This window comes from Antechinus flavipes, chromosome 3 (genome assembly GCF_016432865.1).
Source record: "Antechinus flavipes isolate AdamAnt ecotype Samford, QLD, Australia chromosome 3, AdamAnt_v2, whole genome shotgun sequence".
Taxonomy (NCBI): Eukaryota; Metazoa; Chordata; class Mammalia; order Dasyuromorphia; family Dasyuridae; genus Antechinus; species Antechinus flavipes.
Genome location: NC_067400.1, coordinates 421,822,092 through 421,843,551, shown reverse-complemented (window position 1 = coordinate 421,843,551; position 21,460 = coordinate 421,822,092). Strand labels below are relative to the sequence as shown.

The following is a 21,460-nucleotide window of genomic DNA, read 5'->3' as shown; positions in this document are numbered from 1 at the left end:
GATCATCTCACTCTACATGCTTATGTATAGAGGTTGTCTTCATCAGATCACCTCCTTTATTCTTACTTACTTTCAATATTTCCCTGTTTACTGCATGTTTCCTTACTGCCTACAAACATGCCCATGTCTCCTCCATCCTCAAAAAGCCCTGACTTGACACAGCCATCTTTTCCTGATATTATCCCATATCTTCTTCTCTTATGACACTAAACTTTTTGAGATGTCCCTTGAGATGGAAACCTTTACATCTTTTCTTCCCATTCTCCTCTTAACTCTCTACAGTCTGACTGCTGACTTTATCATTCAACTGAAACTGCTTCTCCAAAGTTACTAGTTAGCTTTTAATTGACAAATCTAATGATCTTTTCTCATTCTTCATACTTCTTGACTTTTCTGAAGCCTTTGACACTATCAGTTGTCACCTCTTGATACTCTCTTCTCTTTAGGTTTTCATGACTCCATTGTCTCTTGTTTCTTCTATCATTTTGACTGATCTTTGAAGTTACCTTTGCCGGATGTTTATACAAGTCATATCACTAATGATAGGTGTTTGTCCCAGAGGACTCTGTCCTGGATTTTCTTCTCTTCTCCCTCTATAATATTTCGCCCTAGTGATTTCATTAAGTGTCATGGAGCTTATGATATTAACAATTTTTATAATCAGTTGTCATTTCTTTGCTGATGATTATCAGATCCAATTTTCCAACTTTTAACTTCTCTGCTGACATCCAGTTAAAATCTTCAAATGCCTATTGGACTTTTTGAACTGAATGTTCTTATATATTTTTTAACAGAACATGTCCCAGATTGAATTCATTCATATGTTCTCACCTCTTCTAAACTCCCTTATTGCTGTTAAGTACACCAATGTTCTTCCAGTCACCCAGGTGAACAACTTAAGTGTCATCCTTAATTCCTTACTATTTTTCATCTCCCAAATCCATTTTGTTGCCAGATTTCTTAATCTTTCTGAAAGCTCAGGTTTAGTCATATCCTCCTCCCAATAAAATCCAAGGGTTCCCTATCACCTCTGAGATCAAATAGAAAATTCTCTATTCAAAATCTTTTATAACCTCTCTCTACTTCAAATCTTTTTACATCTTATTCCTCCTGTGTTCTTTGTGATTGACATCTCTTGCCTCTTGTCTTTTTTCAAATCCTAGCAAAAATCCTACCTCCTATTAATTTCTCTTAGGTCTAATGCTTTTCCTTTCTTGATTATTTCCAGTTCCTCTTGTCTCCCCCATTAGACCATGTTCCTTCATTTCAGGGACTATCTTTCACCTTTCTTTGTGTCCCCAGTGTTTGGCACAGGAGCTGGTACATAGTAGGCACTTATATGTTATTGACTTTGTCTTTCTCTCCCTCCCCTCCTATCCCTCCCTTCCCCCCCTCCCCCATGATAGGGGAGATGTGGGCTTTTTTATATGCAGTAGGATATGAACCAATAGAAAAAGAGAGACAAAAAATAAGTGAAAGAGGAAGATGACAGAGAAGGTAGTTTTTTGGAGGAGATGATAGCATAGGATCGCTTGAGCAGCCTTCATAAGGAGAAAGGCCATTTTATCATATAAGATGGAGATAGAGAAGAAAGTGAAAGTAGGCACCTGAGTCATAGGAGATGAGGAAAAAGGGAGTAGAGGGAGTCCATGGCAAATGGTCTGAATGTTTTCTATAAAAGGAAGGGGACTCATAGGAAGTTTGAGAAGGGATGAAAAGAAGAAACCATTGTGAAAATTGGGATAGTGAGTTGATAAGGAAGATATAATAGGTTAGGGCCCAGTTGAGGTTCTATAACATAAATTTGTAGTGAACACAATGGTTATATGATTTTACTCCACCTTGCCTTACAAATGTATAGGCAGTGAATGGTGGGAGTGATCCAAGACTAAAGCTTAACTGGGTATAATAGGCATATGATAAAAGGCATAAGAAGAATGACAAGTATAAGTTTGAATTGTTTCATCAAGCAGTCAAGTAAGAGAAAAGACATGGGCATAGTTGATGCAGGTGAGATTGCCTTAGAGGGAATTGGAAATCATAGTATGGATGAAGAGTAGATATATAAGAGAAAGCAGAGGGAGAGATGAAAAACCACTAGATTATGTTTGGATAAGGGGATTTCCGAATTCTTGTATGAATGTGGATTTGTATACATTTGTGGATGATGACTAGATGACCATATTTGTATAGGTTTTGAGATGGGGTGAAGGAGTAACTTATGGGAAGTAAGTAACATAGATTGAGGAACTGGTTGGTTATGATATTTGAGGAAGAATCAATCAATCAGTCAATCAAGTTTTCTGGTAGGAGGGCAGGAGTTGAGGAGGAGAGAAAAATTGAACTCATTGAAGAAGGAAGGGGGGTGTCTTGGGATCTATAGACAATAGGTACTAGGATTTTGATCAGGTGGTGGATGTAAAAATATCATGAACCTCAAAGGAAGAGAGGTTACTGAATTGTGGAGGAAGAGGGGAAAATCTGTAAGTGACAGTGGGGAACAAGGAATATTCCAACTTCCTATCTTTGACTGGTATACTGAAGAGAGTAATTGTCCAGATTGTAAGAAAATCCAGATTGTACTGGAAAGGGTAGTCAGGTTGTGTCATTAAAGGAAAACCATGTTTCAGAGAAAATTAGTAGATGGAAGAAATGGGAGAGGAACAGGTTTAAGATGAGGGGAAATTGTTGCTTATGGAATAGGCATTTCAGTAGGCATAATGGAAAGGTGGTAGGTGGAGTTAGGTGAAATTTTGTAGTAAGATGGGGATCAGCATTAGGAATTAGGTTGTAAGTAAGCGAATTTCATCTATTTCTGATGAAAAAACCAGAACTTAACAAAAAGTTTGATCTACAAATATAGAACTCAAGAGAAATCTAAAAAGGTAAAGATTAATCTTGGGAACTATATTTTGACTATATAGATGTATAAAGAATACATGTATATCTTGTTCTAGAAATTGATGTGGAAAGGACATTGTATCAGAAAAAGGGTAAAGTGGAGGTAGTACATCTCATGAAGAGGCATAGGAAACCTATTATATCTGAGAGAAAGAATGGAGGGGGATGAATATAGTGGGTATCTTACTGCCTTCAGAATTGGCTTTAAGTGAAAAATCTTAAGACATATTCAATCTATGGTGAAGCTTCTCCCACCTCATTGAAAAGTGAGAAGGGAAAAGTGAAAAGGGAAGGAATAAGCTAAGCGGAAGGGAATACGGGAACTGGGAGGGAAAGGGGTAAGATAGGGGGAGGAACTCTAAGGCGGGGGGAGGGATACTAAAAAGGGAGGGCTGTGAGAAGCAAGTGGTGCTCACAAGCTTAATACTGGGAAGGGGGGGGAAGGGGAAAGAAGGGAGAAAAGCATAAACCGGGGTTAACAAGATGGCAAGTAATACAGAATTGGTCATTCTAACCATAAACGTGAACGGGGTAAACTCCCCCATAAAGAGGAAGCGATTAGCAGAATGGATTAAAAGCCAGAATCCTACAATATGTTGTTTACAGGAAACACACCTGAAGCGGGGAGATACATGCAGGTTAAAGGTAAAAGGTTGGAGCAAAATCTACTATGCTTCAGGTGAAGTCAAAAAAGCAGGGGTAGCCATCCTGATCTCAGATCAAGCTAAAGCAAAAATTGACCTAATTAAAAGAGATAAGGAAGGACACTATATCTTGCTAAAGGGTAGCATGGATAATGAAGCACTGTCTATATTAAACATATATGCACCAAGTGGGGTAGCATCTAAATTCTTAAAAGAGAAACTAAGAGAGCTGCAAGAAGAAATAGACAGTAAAACTATAATAGTGGGAGATCTTAACCTTGCACTCTCAGAATTAGATAAATCAAACCACAAAATAAATAAGAAAGAAGTCAAAGAGGTAAATAGAATACTAGAAAAGTTAGATATGATAGATCTCTGGAGAAAATGTAATGGAGACAGAAAGGAATACACTTTCTTTTCAGCAGTTCATGGAACCTATACAAAAATTGACCATATATTAGGACACAAAAACCTCAAACTCAAATACAGTAAGGCAGAAATAGTAAATGCATCCTTTTCAGACCACGATGCAATGAAAATTACATTCAACAAAAAACCAGGGGGAAATAGACCAGGAATTAGGTTGTAGTGTGGAGTGGGGTTTGAATGATGTTCTATAGGAATTCAGAGCCATTAGGATGTGAAGAGAATAATCAGCTGTGAAAATAGTCATTAGTGAGAGAAATGCCCTTCATCTACCTTCAAAGGACAGGTACAGCAGGAGATGGGAGCCTTCAAGTCAAAGGGAAAGTTGCTCTTCTTTGTCCTAGAGATTTTCCTTATCCCAGTAGTGAGATTGATTTGACAACAGATGAAAGTGACTGCTTTGGAGCAGTTGGAAGATGCCCTGATTGGCTTCTAACAGCTTTTGCTCTGGGACTTATTGTGCTGAGGAGGAGATGGAAGGTTCAACGTGGCTAGCTCACCTATGGTCTGAGGTCTTCTCACTTGAGGATGCTGTCTATAAAGTGATTCATGTACAACGACTTTTATAGCCGTTTCCTAGTCAGTGACCATTTTCTTTGTTTTTACTTCTTTGCTACTTTGTACAAACAACATTCTTTGTGTATCTTAGTATTCGTATGACTTTTTTTTTTTTTTTAATCATTGGCTACCTTGACCTTAAAGCCCACCAGTAAGATCACTTAAATTAAGATAGTTATTGCTATTTCATTCAATTTTTCAGCATAATTCCAATTTATTTTTCAGATTAGTTATTTCAGTGTACCATACACACTCTCCAACACTTGAGTATTCCCAGTGGCCAATTTGCTGGGTGAGATAAAATTCTCAGTTGTTGTGATTTGTATTTCTTTTTATTATTAATGGCTTAGAATGTTCTTTCAAATGGTTATTAATAGTTGATAATTCTTATTTTGAAAACTTTTTCTTATTTTTTGATCACTTATTTATTGGGGAATGGCTTTTGGTTTAATATTTTTGTTGTACCTTATATATGTAGAGGTAGCTAGATGATATAGTATATAAAGTGCTGGACTTGGTAGACCTGGGCTCAAATTCTTAGTTTCTATAAGGAATATATGACCCTGGGTAAGTCATTGACTACTGGCTGCTTCAGTTACCTCCTTTGTAAAAGGGAATAATAACAGCACATTCCTCGCAGGGTTAATTGTGAGGATAAAATGAAATAACATTTGCCAAGTGTTCTATTATAACCTAAAAGTTCTTTATAAATGCTAGCTATTATTACTGTTGTTATTATATTAGACCCTTATCAGAGATAATTTATACAAAGATTGTTTTCCAAGTTTCCTTTTTTTAATCCTAGTTATATTACTTTTGTCCATGATAAAACTTTTCAATTACATATAAGCAAAAATAACCTATTTCATCTTTTATGACCAATTCTATTCCTTATTTGTTTTGTAATTCACCCTGCATCTATAGTTATAGTTGATCTAGGTACTTGATCTGATTCCTCAATTTTTCTTTTTTATGAGTGTGTGATATAGCCTTTAGCATTCAAGTCATGCATCTATTTTGGATGTATTGTGGGATGTTTATAAGATGTTGGTTTAAGCTTAATTTCTTTCAGATACTTTCCAGTTTTATAAGAATTTCTTGTCAAATAATGAGTTCTTCACCAGGTAATTTATGTTGCAAGTTGATCCAACGGTGGATTATTCAGTTCATTTGTTTCTGATTCTTGTTTATCTCGTCTGTTTCTCTGATCATTATTCTATGTAACCAGTACTGAATATTTTTAATGGTAAGTGGGTAATTGTTTTATGATATGTACAATTCCCCTTTCATTCCTACTTAATTTTTATTTTTCTTGATATTTTAGATTTTTTGTTTCTCCAAATGTCATTTTTTTCTTGAACTCTTAGCAGATCAAAGACTCTTAGCTAGTCTTTTTGTTACTTTGATTACTGTAGTGTAAAATATTGAAATTAACTTTAGATGATGTAATTTTTATTACATTATCATGGATAAGTCATAAGTGCTAAATATTTCTAGTTACCTAATTCACTCTGAGTTCTTTAAGGATTTAGAAAAAAAAATTTCTGTGTAGGTTTTTAGTGTAGAATTATCTTGAATGGAATTTCCATATATTATTGCTCATTGCATTTTTTTTTTTTTTAACATTGCCGTCTAAAAATACTGTTGGTTTCTGTGGATTTATTTTGAGTCCTGAAGTTTTTCTGAAGCTTTTAATTGTCTCAGTTTTTTGATGTTTCTTCAGGATTTTCCATGTAAATGATATCATGTTGTCAGTAAATAGGAATAGTCTCTTATCTCATTTATGTCTTTAATTTTTTTCTCTTATTTTACTATTAGTGTTGGCATTTTAAAAACTGTTTCAAATTAAAGTTGGGAAAGATTCTTTCCTTGCTTTGCTCCAGTATTGATTGGTAAAGCTTTTGGAATTTCTCTGTTGGAAATAATTTTTAGTTTTGATACATACGTTAGAATCATGTTTTAAAAGCCCATTCTATGCCTATTCTTTGTAGTTTTAAAAAAAAATCAATTTTTTTTTGGGGGGGGCAAGGCTGTTGGGCTTAAGTCAAATAATCAGGGCTACACAGGTAATAAGTGTTGTACTTCAGGCTGTATTTGAACTCGGTTCCTCCTGACTCCTGACATGACTGATGCTCTATCCGTTGTATCATCTAGCTGCCCCAGGAGATTTATTTTTTAAAGAAGAAATGACTGTTGTACTTTAGCAAAAGCTTTTTCAGTATCTATTGATATCATATAATTTAAGATATTTTTCTTTTCAGTATGAATATGCCCATTTAATGTTGAATTATTCTTTTGTCTTTGGTATAAATACAACTTTATCTTAGTAAGTTTTGAATAAATTCCCTTCATCTTTTTGCCAAGATTTTACAGAAAATTTTTAAATTGACATTGACAAATGATAGTTATATAATTCTCTTTATTTGCTTTGTCTTTCCAAAGTTTAGATATTAAGATGTCTGTGTCAGAATGGAATTTTATGGCATATTTTCTTTCTCAATTTTGGAGAATAATCCTGTTAATAAAAAACAGCTGGGTCTTCCATATGTTATATAAGTAAGATTGATTTTTTTTTTAAACAAATCTTTTAAAAAATAAGTGTCAATTGTAAACCTAAGGAAACCAAATCAGAAAACAAAATAAAGAGACACTATAAAATAGAAGTTTAACATTGAGCTTTGTATTAGCTAATAACAATTAACTTAAGCAACTCTTGTGGTACTTTTTAGGTGGAAAGAAGACACTTACAGAGGTGGTCATTTATATGTGGAGACTTTCAGAAAATTTTATGTGAAGGACTGGAATTTAAGTATATCCTATAAAATTAAACTACTTGAAAAGAACTTTCAGGGCTTTAATGAAGAAGTCACAGAGATAATTAGTTTTTAAATTTTTAGTTTTCAGAAAAAAAATCTCTTTACCACTTTTTGCTACTTTTAAATAAGGATTTACCTGATATTAAAAAATAAAAATAATTAGTTAAAAAATGAAAAATATTCAGACCAAAGGAAAATCTTTAAGTTGTTACTCAAATATGAATAAAGGAAACATCAATGGCATTATTTTAAGGAATTGTTCTTTAAGGAAGTATTACCTAGTTATGTTGGTAATGACTTAGGACCTTTGTTATAATTTAGCATGATTCAGGATGATTATAGAACTAAGGGGATTTTTTTTTCCCTATAGATTTCAAAACCTCCCTTTCTCAAATCCTTTTCTGTTATGGTTGGTTGTATACTTTTTTTTTTTTTTTTGGCAACATTTGAAATTAGTTTGTTTTAAAATAATTTTGAATGCTATAAATTGGCTTTATTTTGAATGTTATTTGTTAGTTTGCTAATAATTCTGAAGAGCTAGAACTTCTACTTTTGATTCCCAAGACCCAGATCATGTTTAATGATTCAAATTTCCAAATATGTTAAATTATTTTTATATCAGTTTTTTTGATTTATGTTAATATATTTTGGTTGAATCTCATAAAAGTCAGGGTTTGATTCTTAGGTATGTATTGATAATATGTTGCTGATATTTAGTTATTTAAATATTCTTTACATTAATGATATAATATTAATTTTAATATAAAACACTTTAAATGTAATGTAAGTTTTATTGTAAAGCAGTTTAAATGCTTTGGGGCCATCTAAATCTGGTGAAACAATTTTCCTTTTCATACAGATCAATCTATTATGGATGTTTTGAAACATAAAAGTTTTCTAGAAGAATTATTATTTTGGACTATAAAATATGAATTTCCACAAAAGATGGTAACTTTCTTACTCAACATGCTACCAGATCAAGATTATAAGGTATCTTAAATTATTTCTTTCTAAATTTATACTTCCTTCTTTTCCTTTTCTCTACTAAGCATTCTTTTAACATTTATGGTAGTATTTTAGGCATTGAGGATGCTTTATTGTGTTGAAGATGACAACTGATATCACATTTTAAGTCACAGGACACATGTTAATTTCTTTTTACTGTTAAATTAGAGAGAATAAATGGAATCAAAGCTGCATGTTGCACTCCGCTAGAGTTCCTGTTTAATATCTCCTTAGGTTGGGGAGAAAATCCTTTTTGTCCCCATCTCCATGGTCTAAAGACCTCAGATTCGTTTGCGTATTTAGCTCTGTCTCATTTCATCTCTTGAAACTATGAGATTACTTCTCTGATGTTGGTGTTTTGGAAGTCTGGCAAATCATATTTATCTTTTTATTGCTTATCTCTGCTTTGGCAACAGAAAATATGAAGGTTATAAAACTCTTTTTTTGGTGCCAGTGTAGTTTGTAGATCTTACAGTTGAAGCAATAATGTTTTGTTAGATAGAAAAAAGTATTGCTGCCATAGTATGAAGAGGAAAAACAAATCAATAGAAATGTGAAGCAAAATACTGTGAAATAATTGCTTTAGCTATTTAGCTATTATGATTATATATAAATTATTTCATGAAAAAATAAGTTTGAATCTGCCTTCTCAAATTTTCAGATTAACTTGCAGAAAGTTTACTTGAATTGATGAACACATAACCTTTTAAGACAGTTTATATAAGTAACACTAAATTGGTTTAAATAAATTAAAAAAAATCTATTTCCCTTAAACATTTTAGGTCATATTTAATTTGAAGAGACCCACTAGTTCACTTATGTTTAGAAAAATGCTTATTTATATGATTCTCTGATTATATACCATTGGATTTGGCAGCAAATCATTTTATGTTTTAGATCACGTATTTTCTTTTTTCTTTCTGCTGCTTTTGTATAAAAGACTCTTTGTCTAGGCTCTTAAATATTTTATCAAGTAATAATTATATATTGAACTTCTATCAGTATTCAAGGTTACTTCATTTTTAGGAGAGAAGGGTGAAGAGCACTGGTGAAATAATAATACGATCAGTTCTTGATTATCCATAGGACTCACAGATGGCATGAATAAATAGAAATTCATATATGAAAAAATGTCATTTTAAACAATAACTTCATTCTCCTTCACTAAATGTTTTAGTTAGTTATTAAATGAACCGGTTTCTGTTCATTTCATTTTTTGTTAGATGAGTGAGTGTATTTATTAATAATGGCCAGTGAGAGGAAATAGGGAGAGGAAGAAGGATTGAAATAAAGGGACTAAGTGATTCATAAATTAGATCAGTTCCTGAATAATTGAGATTTGATTACATTTTTTATTATAGGGGTGGGCTTTTTTACTTTAAATCATAATTTGTTAAATACATAGCTGTTTCAGCATTAAAAATACTATTGACAACTTTTATTCTTTAAACAAAAAGAAGCTCAAGTTATAGTAGATATTCTGAAGGATTTCCCTAAAGAAATAGTTTTTTGTCATTTCTGTTTGTTTTAAATGGAATTGTTGTTCAAGTACTTCATGTGTAATTCATTTACTATTCCTATAAAGATTTGTAAATACTGATACTGTATAACAGATCATACAGAAAACAAACAATTGCCTTATACAAATTTAGGGATTAAATTAATATTTATTGAGTTCAATTAATTAATTTTTTCCATTTATCTTGTGAGAAGTAAAATCTTAATTCTTTGGTATTTGTTATAGGTATGGTAAAGGAACTTGAGTCAGGTAACTTTTGACTTAAGAATCAATACTTTATAGATAAGATAACATTGGAAAACTGGATATTCACAGAGAAATCCTATATATTGTAGCATTATTAGAAAGAAAAATTTTTGATTAATCATTGATAGAAATGTCTATTGTCAGCAGATTATGTTGCATAATCCATATGCCATTATAGTAGATTCACTGTAAGGACAGAAATTTTATAGATGAACTATGGTTTCATTTTTGATTAGCTTCTGAAGAAAGGGTGAAAGGTTTTTGTTTTTTTGGGTTTTTTTGATGAGGTATAAGGGGAAGGAAGGAGAGTATGTACTTCAGAACAATTTTTAATGCCCAGCAGTTTCTTCTCTGTGGTGTGGTTAAATTGTGGCTTCCTTGGTAGTATTCCTGCTGTGGAAGTTTTGCCTAACCCAATTTAGTAAGTGATTGGTAAATTTTAATTGTATAAGCTAATGCTGTTTTCCCTTAGCTAAGATGATTGTAAATTGACTATATAGTAAATACAAAAGAAAAATGTGACCATAAAAATTAATACTTCCATTAGAAAATTTCTTTATAGTATTTGCTATATTTTTGTTTGTTCAGAAGATTCATATTAAATACCTAATATAGTTATGGTACTATAAAATACCCTCTTTTGGAGTAAGTATTAAGCACTGAGTTATATGAAAATGGTCGAGGAGATCAAGAAGTATTAGATATGAGTGAATGACCAAACAATATATGAAAATAAATTAATTTAGAAAATTGATATATTGGTTCTCATTGAAGCCTTTTGGAAAGGAACTTTAATATAGTGATCCCATTTTTTTGGTATGTCTTATTTATTAAGTGAATGATGTAAAATAAAAATCTATAGAGAGATTTGAAGTAGGAAAAACAGATGGCATGGAGGCAATATTGCAATATTTTGTAAAACTCGTGACCTACTCTCAGATGAAAGGAAAGTAAGCATATTTTTTTTTTTTAAGAGTAATCATATTGACCCACCATGCTGGTAACTTAAACTATACAACTGCTGCTGTTGTTTGAAGTATTGGATTGGGCTTCTGACATTTATAAGGTAGATGAGAGAAACTTATTCTATTGCATATTGTTGCTATAGATTTGTGAACAAAGAGAAGGAGTATATTATATTCACGTATAATAGTAGTAGAAGTTGCTCAGGCTTTAATTTTAAAATAGCTATTCTTTCATCTTTATAGCTTATAGAATTTTTTTATGACATTTTTATAATAATGGCTGCAAATATTACATGCTAGAGAATACTTTTTTAAAATTAAAAAAAACTTTTTTTTTTTTTTTTGCAGATTGCTTTTACAAAAACCTTTGTCCAGCATTATGCTTTTATTATGAAAACACTGAAGAAAAGTCATGAATCAGACACAATGTCTAACAGAATTGTGCATATTAGTGTTCAGCTATTCAGCAATGAGGAACTGGCAAGACAAGTAACAGAAGAATGCCAATTGCTGGATATTATGGTCACTGTTTTATTATACATGATGGAGAGTTGCCTTATTAAAAGTGAACTGCAAGGTAAAATTACATTGTGCCCATTTTGTTGTTATAAATTCTTTTTATATTTTTATAATTTTAATAGCTCCCATTTTGGTTTGGTTGGCATAGTAGGAAGAGTGCTAGAATACTGGAGATCAGCTTTTCTTAGGCTTATTAGCTGTGTGGTCTTGGTCAAGTTACTTATCTCTCTTAATTTCAGTTTCTTCCTCTGAAATGCTGACTTAGATGATCTTATAAGATCCTTCTTAGTTCTAAATATATGATCATAGAATTCTTTATTCTACTTGAAGCTTTGCAAATCACCCTGTACAACAATTACAAGATTTACAAATATTTTCTTTATTTTACCAGGGCTTTGATTTGCCTTGGATTCTATAGTCAGGACATGTCCAAGCTGGGCAGATCCGGAATTTTTGCCTGCTGAGTCCAATGCTCTTCGAATTTGAGTACATCATTTCTTGTCCTTCCTTATTCCATCCCCTAACATACAATTTTCTCCTTGCCTGGAAGAACTTCTCTTTCTGCTTTCACTTTTTTTTGTATTTCTCTCTTTGATAAACCTATATTATATTCACTTTTTACATATGTGTTTCTAATTTACCTGCTATATTCTTTCTAGTTCTTTAATATCTGTGTTTCTAATCTTTCTTTTTGAATTTTTCTTCTTATTTTTTTTTTTTTTTTTGCTGTACTCTTCACATATACCTTCTAATACTGCTCTTCTTTCAGGACTGTTCTCCTTGACTTAAAGAAACAAAAGGATAGCAGAAATAAAACATGACCATTAAGCCTTGTTTTATTGCTTCCATATATTATATGGTCCATCTTCTTGTTCTCAGGTTCAAAAACTAAGTTTAGACTTGTAAGTCTGGGAGTTCAGAATATGGTAAGAACAGCTTTGACTTCATCATGTTCTAAAATGTGAGCATTATTTTGTAGGCCTTATACTTGTGCTTTATATATGTGTTTAGCAGAAGCTAACAAAATCTTTTGGTATTCAAAATCCTTTCTAATCTAGCTACCTCCTACTTTTCCAGTCTTCATATGCCTTACTCTTCTATTTATATTCTTTGATCTAGTGATTCTGACTTTATTACTGCTTTTAAATGAAAAGTACTTAAGTCTTTTTTTGATCCTGATTATAGGATATTGTGCTTAAGCTCCCTTTTTGGCTTCTCATTGACTTTTGGGGAGAGAAAATCTGGTAATTGTGGATTTTACCTGTGAAATTCTGGAAGTTTTTGTTTTTAGGATTTATTTCAAGAAATGATTGGAACTCTTTCTATATTTACTTTGCCTATGTTTCTAATAGATCTGGGCAGTTTCATTTATGATTACTTGAAGTAGTATCCAGATTAAAAAAAAAATTTTTTTGTCATGTTTTTCAGAAAGTCCAAAATGATTCCTAAGTTAATCTTTGACCTCTTTTCCAGAGCTGTTTTTTTTTTAAATATCATCATTGCTTTACATCTATATTATTTCATATATGTGTATGTATGTTTATATATAGATATATACATACATATAATGGTACTTTTTCAATCTTTTGATTTTGTACTAATTGTTCTTGCTGTCTCAAGTAGTCATTGATCTCTGATGCATTTTATTTTTCAGGGAATCTTGTTATTTGAGGAAAGTTTAGTACTTTCTCATTTGAGCTATTCTCTTAATTCTTTTTTCCAGAGCTTTTATTTTTATTTCTTTTTTAATCTCTTAATTTCTTTTAGTTAACCATATAGTCCTTATAGAAAATTAACTTTTTCCTATTATATTCTTTTTTTTTTTTTCAATTACAGAATTATACTCTCTCTGTCTTTATCTGTCTCTCTCTTTTTAGGAATCTCTGGGTTTGAAGTGATTTTTGGTTGATGTTTTTGGCTCAGTGATCTTTCCTGAATTGAGGCTTTCCCTGCCCAACCCAGTCCTAATTTTGTACCATGCTTTTGACTGAGGGTGGTCAGTAGCCCTGGATTCTCACCCTGAATTTATGTGAGAAATTCTTATATCTTCAGGGTTTGGAATTTTGGTTTTTCCAGACTTTTTTGTAGGTAAAGACTAAATACTAGGGATTCTGGAATTCTGAGTTGCTGGTCTTAGTGTTTCTGTATCAGACTTGTCAGCCTTGGTCATTGCTAGTCCCTGGAGCTTCCTGTGTATGTTTATAACCCCTTGCAAAGCATCCTTCTCTCTTGCTCTTTTCAGATACCAAATCTCATGGGCTGCACCCTACCACTGGTCCCTTATTGGTCTATTTGTTTGCCTTTTCTGGTGTTGGCTTTGCCCTTGGATTGCTGGCAGACTTTTTGTGAAGTTGCTGTGGGGAAAGAAAGTTGCTTCTTACAGTTTCTCAAATTGGATTTATTGATTAGTATTCTAGTCTCTTTTAGCAGTGGTTGTCACTCACTTTTTTGGTATTGACTTATTATCCCTGTCATTAAACTTTACAAAAAGGTTTGAGGGAAAATGTTGTGAGTTATTAATTTGTACTTACTACACTAAATCATCACTGAACGGTTGTTTCCTATACCCGCAGTAGGTATAGGTGCCATTTCAATTTAGATAAAAGTGTAAGTTCTGATCTTTTGATGTTATTAAAGATCTCCAGGCAAATTTCAGAATAGGAGTGTTAGACCCAGGATTAGGAACAAATTTGTATCTGAGTCAGTAGTCTTCTTATATGCATTGTAATTTGATTTCAGTTAAATATGACATACTTTTTGATATCAGGTTGGATCCTATTCTTATATATTGTTATGTAGCTATTTTTTTTTTTAAAAAGTATGATTGACCCCCTCCCCTCACCCATATAATCTGCTGCCATAGGCCTGCTAATTTCATCTTTGAAACTTCTCTCAAATATGCCTCCTTCCTTCCTCTGATTCTGTTATCACTTTGGGTAGGCCCTTACCACTTCACGTCTAATTTATTGAAATAGCCTGCTGGTGGGTCTGCCTGGCTGAGGTTTCTCCCTACTCCAATATAGCCTTCATTCAGCCACAAAAGTGATTTTGCTAAAGCACAGGTCCAACCATATTACCCCCTCCACCACCCCTACCTGAATAAACCTCAGTGACTTTCTAATGCCTCCAGGATTAAATATAAAGTCTTTTGGTATTCAAAATCCTTTCAAGTCTAGCTACTGCCTACCTTTCCAAGTCTTCATATGCCTTACTTTCCTATGCATATTCTTTGATCTAGTGACTCTGACCTCCCGACTGTTCCATGAATAAGACACTCCATCTCCCAGTCCTGGGCATTTCCCCCCATTTCTAGTAGAATCATCCTCTTCATCTCTCTCTGCTGATTTCCTGTCTTTTTGGAAGTCCCAACTAAAATCCCATCTTTTATAGGAAGCCTTTTCCCAGTCTCTCTTAATTGTAGTGCCTTCCTTCCCAGTTATTTCCTATCTATCTTGTATGTAGATTTTTTTTTGTCCATGAAATATTTGTTTACATCTCTTACAGAGCTCCTTCAAAGCAGGAATTGTCTTTTCCCTCTTTTTGTATCCTCAACACTTAGCATAGTGCCTTATACATAGTAGATAGACCCAATAAATTTTTGTTTGATCGTGGTAGCACAATGACTTGAATTTAACTGAATTAGGAAAAACTGTATAGAAGAAAAACTTTTTTTTTGAAGTTTATAAATATTAATCCTGAAATATCCTAAAGGTTTGAGTTTTTTTCTGAGGCAAAAGACTTGAATTTTTTTAGCCCTTCTATTATCTTTTTAAAAAAATAGTTTGTTTATTTTTAAGGAAAAAAATAGAAAAGGAATACAAAATGAAATAAAAGAGAACATTGTCATGTGCCCAGCAGATCATCAGGAAGGATTAAAAATATATAACGGTTCAAGAAAATATATATATTAGTAAAGAAATTATATTCATGAGTGTCCATTTTTCTTTATTTCCTTGTAAATTGTTCTTTTGTTCTCTGTTTCGCACCTTTTTATATTTTATTCTTTTTTCTCCTTATCCCCCACCAGGTAGGCTATACTTAAAAAAGGATATATGTATGTGTACACACACACACACACACACACACACACACACGTATATGTGTGTGTGTGTGTATACATACATATACATACATATACATACACACTCTCCCCCCTCCCCCGCCCCCCACCATACATATATCACATATCTTTCCTATGCCTGCTGACTCGTTGCTTTATTTTTGCTCCTTAATTTGCCTTGCTGTTACTTAACTTCCTCCTGCTCATGAATCTCTCCCTTGTCTTCTTTTCTCACCCTTTGCTTCTCTATCCACCTATCCCTCCTTGCTTATTTCGTTATAGATTTTGGAGGATGCTATATCCTTCATGGTATATATGTATATATAGCATTGCCTATTTAACCCATTCCCAAAATGAGTAGGTTTTCAGAACTACAAGCCCTCCTCCCCACTCTAATGCCTCTGTGTCTATTCTTTGTCTGCACCTCATTTGTATAACATAATTACTGTTTTTACCTTACTTTGCCCCAATCTTTCTTTTGAACTACCCTATTGTTAATATCAATCTTAAACACATTTTATATATTTCTCATGTAAAAAACATAAACAATTGGTCCATATTGAGTTTCTTGAAATTTATCTTTGGTATTGACTCCTATATGAAATTTCCCATTAAGTTTGGGTTTGTTTGATAGAAAGTCCTGAAAATCTCCAAGTTCATTCAATGTTCATTTGTTATTATTTAATATTATAGATAATTTTTCTGGATATGATATTTTTGGTCACAGGTCTAGTTCTTTTGATTCTTGGTAATTATGATTTCTGGACCTGTGGTCTTTTATTGTGGCTGCTAAGTCCTATACAATTTTAATTGTAGCTCCAGCATATTTGAGTTGTTTTTTTTTTTTTTTTCCTAGTTTCTTGCAAAATTTTCTCACTGATGGAGATTTCAAAATTTGGCAATAATATTTCCCCAAAGGATCTCATTGAGGTGGTGATCAGTGGATTTTTCTGTTTCTATCTTCCCTTCATATTCTATCAGTCCAGGATAATTTTCTTGGATTATTTCTTGCATTATTATGTCAAGGTTCTTTTTTTGGTTACAACTTTTAAACAGTCCAATTATTCTTATATTTTCCCTTTTTGATCTGTTCTCGAGATGTGTCATTTTTCTTATAATGTGTTTCACATTTTGTTCTATTTTTTCTTTCTTTATATTCTGTTTTGTTGATCTCTTATAGCTTCACTGGCTTCCCCCTGCCCAATTCTAATTTTTCAAAGAGTTATTTTTATCTTTGAAGCACTGTATGTCAAGTTCTAGTTGGTTGACTTTCTTTTTTTCCCTAATCTTGTTTTTCTTGGATGGTTTTTCTATTAATTCTCTCTGGGTGGGGAGTCATTTCATTTGTTACTCTTTGGGGTGGATGCATTTTTTATGTAAGTGTCCTCCTCTGAAAATGAACCTGGTCTTCCCTGTTCTCATGGTAAGTTTCTAGGGTGGAATTCTTTCTTCTTTGCTGGTTCTTTTCTTTCTTTCTGTCTCTTTAAAAAAAAAAATAATAATCCTGGGGTGGCAGAATGATGCCTCTAGCTTCACTTCAGCTCTGCCTTCTGATCTGGAAACTCCAAATCAAGAATTCCATCCTCCATCAACTGCCCACAGCCAGCAGCACTCCAGCTCCACTACCTGTACATTCATGCCTGTGCACTGATTCCTTTTCATGCAGGACTGTGTCTCAGCGGCACAGCTGGGCCTGGTATTCCTGATCAGCCCAGGTTCACTCAGTCTTTCCAGACTCAAACTCTGACTTCTTAAACTGTTCAGGTTAAACTGTGAAAGTTTCTATGCTTCCTGATGAGACTCTCCAGTGGTTCTCAAAGTCTTTTTCTCAGTATCTTTATGGTATTTACAAGTATTAAGAATATGTCCAAAGAATTTTTGTTTATATGGGTTACATAATAGATATTTATCATAAATAGAAAAAAACCCTAATTTTGAATTTGTAGACCCTCTGAAAGGATTTCAGAGACCCTCCAGGATTCATTGCACCATACTTTGAGAACCACTGCCTAGATACCCAGCTTGCCCCAGGGTTCTCCACTTGTTGTTTCTGAGGAGCTAGCTCAGAGGTGTTTATACTTTACCGTGGTTAAATTCCAGGCCTGGGGCCTTTTTCCCTCTTTTTATTTTTAATACCTGTGTATTTTTTTAAATCTTATTTGTAAATAACTGATATCCACATATTTATTGATTTCTTAGAGTAGTTAAAATAATAAGATACCTTAAAATTTATCATTTATATTCAAATGGCTGCTAGGTGGCAGTAGAGAGCTGGATCTGGAGTTTAGATCCTACTTCAAACATAAAACTGTGGGACTCTTGCCAATTTACTTAACAATAACTTACTTATATGCAAATGGGGGAAAATAAGAATATCTCCTTCACATGGTTGTTGTGAGGATTGAACTAGATAATATATGTAAAGCATTTTACAAATCTTAAAAATCTATATTGATGCTAATTATTAATTCAGATGAGTTTAATAAGATGGGAGTGTTAACAAAATCATAGGACTTTTTATTGAAAAGAAAAATAAATTTTTAGAATCAGAGAAATACCCACATCAGTTTCTTCATTTTTTTAAAAGGGAGGAATAATAAAATCTGCTTCAAAGAGTTATTGTGAAGATAATAAAAGATTATTTATCTATCTACGTATCTTTCATCTTTTTTTTTTTTTTTTTTTTAGGCAAATGGGATTAGGTGATTTGCACAGGGTCACCCAGCTATTAAGTGTTAAATGTCTGAGGCTGTCTCAGGTTCTCTGTACTCCAAGGCTGGTGCTCTATCCACTGTGCCTTCTAGCTGCCTCTAAAATAATATTTTTAAATGACTTAGCACAATGCCTGCCACAGAGTAGGCTCTTAAATGCTTATTCCCTTTCCTTATTCATTTTTGTAAATACATTTTAAAATTAAATTTAAAAATTTTTCTTTCTATTAGCAAAAATTTATTTTCTCCTCTCACCCATCTCCCTTCCTTGGGAAATGAAACAGAATTCTTTTAGCAAATATAGATAGTTACACAAAGCAAATTTCTTATTTCTCATCTTCCAAAATGTTTCCCCTTTTTACCCCAAATCTTTCATCTTCCTATCAGGAAGTGAGTGGTATGTTTCATTATGTGTCCTTTGGAAAAGTTATTGGTAATTGTGTATTGCTTAATACTCAATACAATTGAGTATTGCCAAATATTTCAAAGTTGTTTGTCTTTACAGTGTTGTTATTGTAACATAAATTATTCTAGCTCTCACTTCATCATTCTTTATCAGGTCATACAAGTCTTCCCAGGTTTCTCTGAAATTGCCTTCTTCATATTCTTATAGGACAGTAGTATTTCATTAAATTTGTATATTATATTTTGTTTAGTTATTCTATGGTTGGTGAGTATCTCCTTGGTTTCTAGTTCTTGCCATTACAATATTAGCTGCCATAAATGTAACTGGAACATATGAGTCCTTTCCTTCTTTATTTAATCCGTTAAAGTATAGACCTACTAGTAATGTTAAAAAGAATACATATCTTAAAAACTTTGTGGATATGGTTCCAAGTTGCTTTTCACAGTCATTGTGCCAATTCCTATCTTCCCCAGCAATGTATTAGTGTACTATTTTTTCTACAGGCCTTCAGCATTTGTCAACTTTTTTATCTCTTGTCAGCTTTATCAACCTGAAGAATGTGATTTGTGACTTCAGACTTGCTTTAATTTGCACTTTGCTATTTATTAGTGACTTGAAACTTTAAAAATATGTTTATAGATAATTTGGATTTCTGTCTTCAAAAACTGCTTGTTCACAATCGCCTGACTACTTATGATTTGGGGAATAGATCTTATTTTTATGAATTTGAATTTATTCCTTTTGTTTTAGAAATGAGACCTTTTCATAGAAATTTGCTATACTCTGTAGCAAATTCTTTCCATGAATAGAAGTGCATGGGTAACTAGATTAGAGGGACTATATTTATGCAAGAATTTTTTTTTAGTAGAAAGAACTTTACAGACATCATGAAATGTTATAAAACATTTTTTGAAACACAAGAATTTTAATTGAGTTATTGCATTTTTATCTTTAATACCAGATCTTTTAAAAATGTTATTTATAAATAATTGATATCGGTTATTATCCAAATTCATTGGTTTCCTTAGAAAAGTAGTAGTTAGATAAAAATACCTTAATATATACTACTAAAATTCAAATGAGTTTGACAAGATGGGATAGTCACAGACCTATTTAATGGTGAGAAAAATAGACTTATTAGAGTCAGGGAAATAACTTATTGTTTTTTGTTAACACATTTATTTGATGCAATTTTAATTGAGTTTAATTTAAAATTTGTCAGTGCCCAATTTATAAAAAAACCAGTTCTGAGGCCATAAATTTGCTTGCTGGGAGTAATTTTTTTTTTTTTTTTTAGATGAAGAAAACAGTTTACATGTGGTAGTAAACTGTGGAGAAGCACTACTGAAGAACAATACTTATTGGCCTCTTGTCAGTGATTTTATAAATATCCTTTCACATCAAAGTGTGGCAAAGAAATTCCTGGAGGATCATGGTTTGTTAGTTACTTGGATGAATTTTGTGTCATTTTTTCAAGGTATACTTTTATTTTTGTGTTGTTTTCAGTTGCATAATGCTTACTACCAACTATTAAAGTAATTATTAGATATAATTAGGTGGTGGGTAGAATACTGGTCTTAGATAGAAAGACCTCAGTTTAAGTGTTGCCTTTGAAATGTACTAATTATATCATCAGTGAACATATCACTTAACCTTTAGGCCCCAGGTAATTAATTATCTGTCTGCTGGTTGCAGATGACATTTTGTAATGACAGAGGGAATTTCCACCTTTAGTAGCAAAGTCTTTCTTCAAGTTCTTCCTTCCTTTACATCTTTCTGGTTCTCAGTTTCTCCATTTGCAAAATTAGGCACCTGAAAGAGATGATCTCACAGATCCTTTCCACCACTAATTCTTTGAGATTCAGGCTCAGTGAGATAAGTAGTTTCTTTTAAAAATATTTTATATATTGGGGCAGCTAAGTGGCACAGTGGATAAAGTACTAGCCCTAAAGTCAGGAAGACCTGAGTTCAAATTTGACTTCCTAGCTGTGTGACCTTGGACAAGTCATTTAATCCCAATTGCTTCAGCACCCCCCCTACTCCCCAATAAATAAATAAATATATGCATACCCACACCCATCCATACCACACCCACACATTTTATATGCTTGCACCAAAATATTCCATATGATCTATAAGAAATTTTCTAGATATTAAAGCATATTTGATATTTATCTTATTATCTATTAGGTATTTCTTCTCCCCTTTTATTTAAACTTGAATAGCTATATAAAATACTATGAATAGAAAACTCTTTTAGGTTTGTCAGACACATAGATGCTTATTTTGCAAAATGTATCCTAATTGGTTAACTTAAAATATATATGATAATTTGGAAGAATGTCAGAATATTAGACCAGATATTTGATTTCTTAACTTTTCCCCTTTAGAGTTTTTAATGGTTACATTTGTCTTCCTTTTCCATCTTAATTTTTTAAAAGGTATGAACTTAAATAAACGAGAACTAAATGAACATGTGGAATTTGAATCTCAGACCTACTATGCTGCATTTGCTGCTGAGCTTGAGGCTTGTGCACAGCCGATGTGGGGGCTGTTATCACACTGCAAAATTAGGGTATGATGAGAATTTTTTTTTGTTTTACATGTATAAGTATATGTGTTTTTGTTTTTTAAAGTACTATTTGTCCCCCTTGAAATTTGAGCCTGATAATTATCAACTTCGA

General features: G+C 32.6%; 1 protein-coding gene across 1 annotated transcript in view; it reads left to right on the top strand.

Annotated features, from left to right (window-relative positions):
- The window catches only part of UBR3 (ubiquitin protein ligase E3 component n-recognin 3), a 266,439-nt gene that overhangs the window by 85,059 nt on the left and 159,920 nt on the right, over window positions 1–21,460 (top strand). Inside the window, exons 7-10 of the mRNA XM_051986192.1 lie at window positions 8,205–8,335; window positions 11,429–11,657; window positions 20,074–20,253; window positions 21,218–21,351. Of these exons, the coding sequence (XP_051842152.1) occupies window positions 8,205–8,335; window positions 11,429–11,657; window positions 20,074–20,253; window positions 21,218–21,351 (674 nt within the window). The remainder of the gene's footprint in view (window positions 1–8,204; window positions 8,336–11,428; window positions 11,658–20,073; window positions 20,254–21,217; window positions 21,352–21,460) is intronic.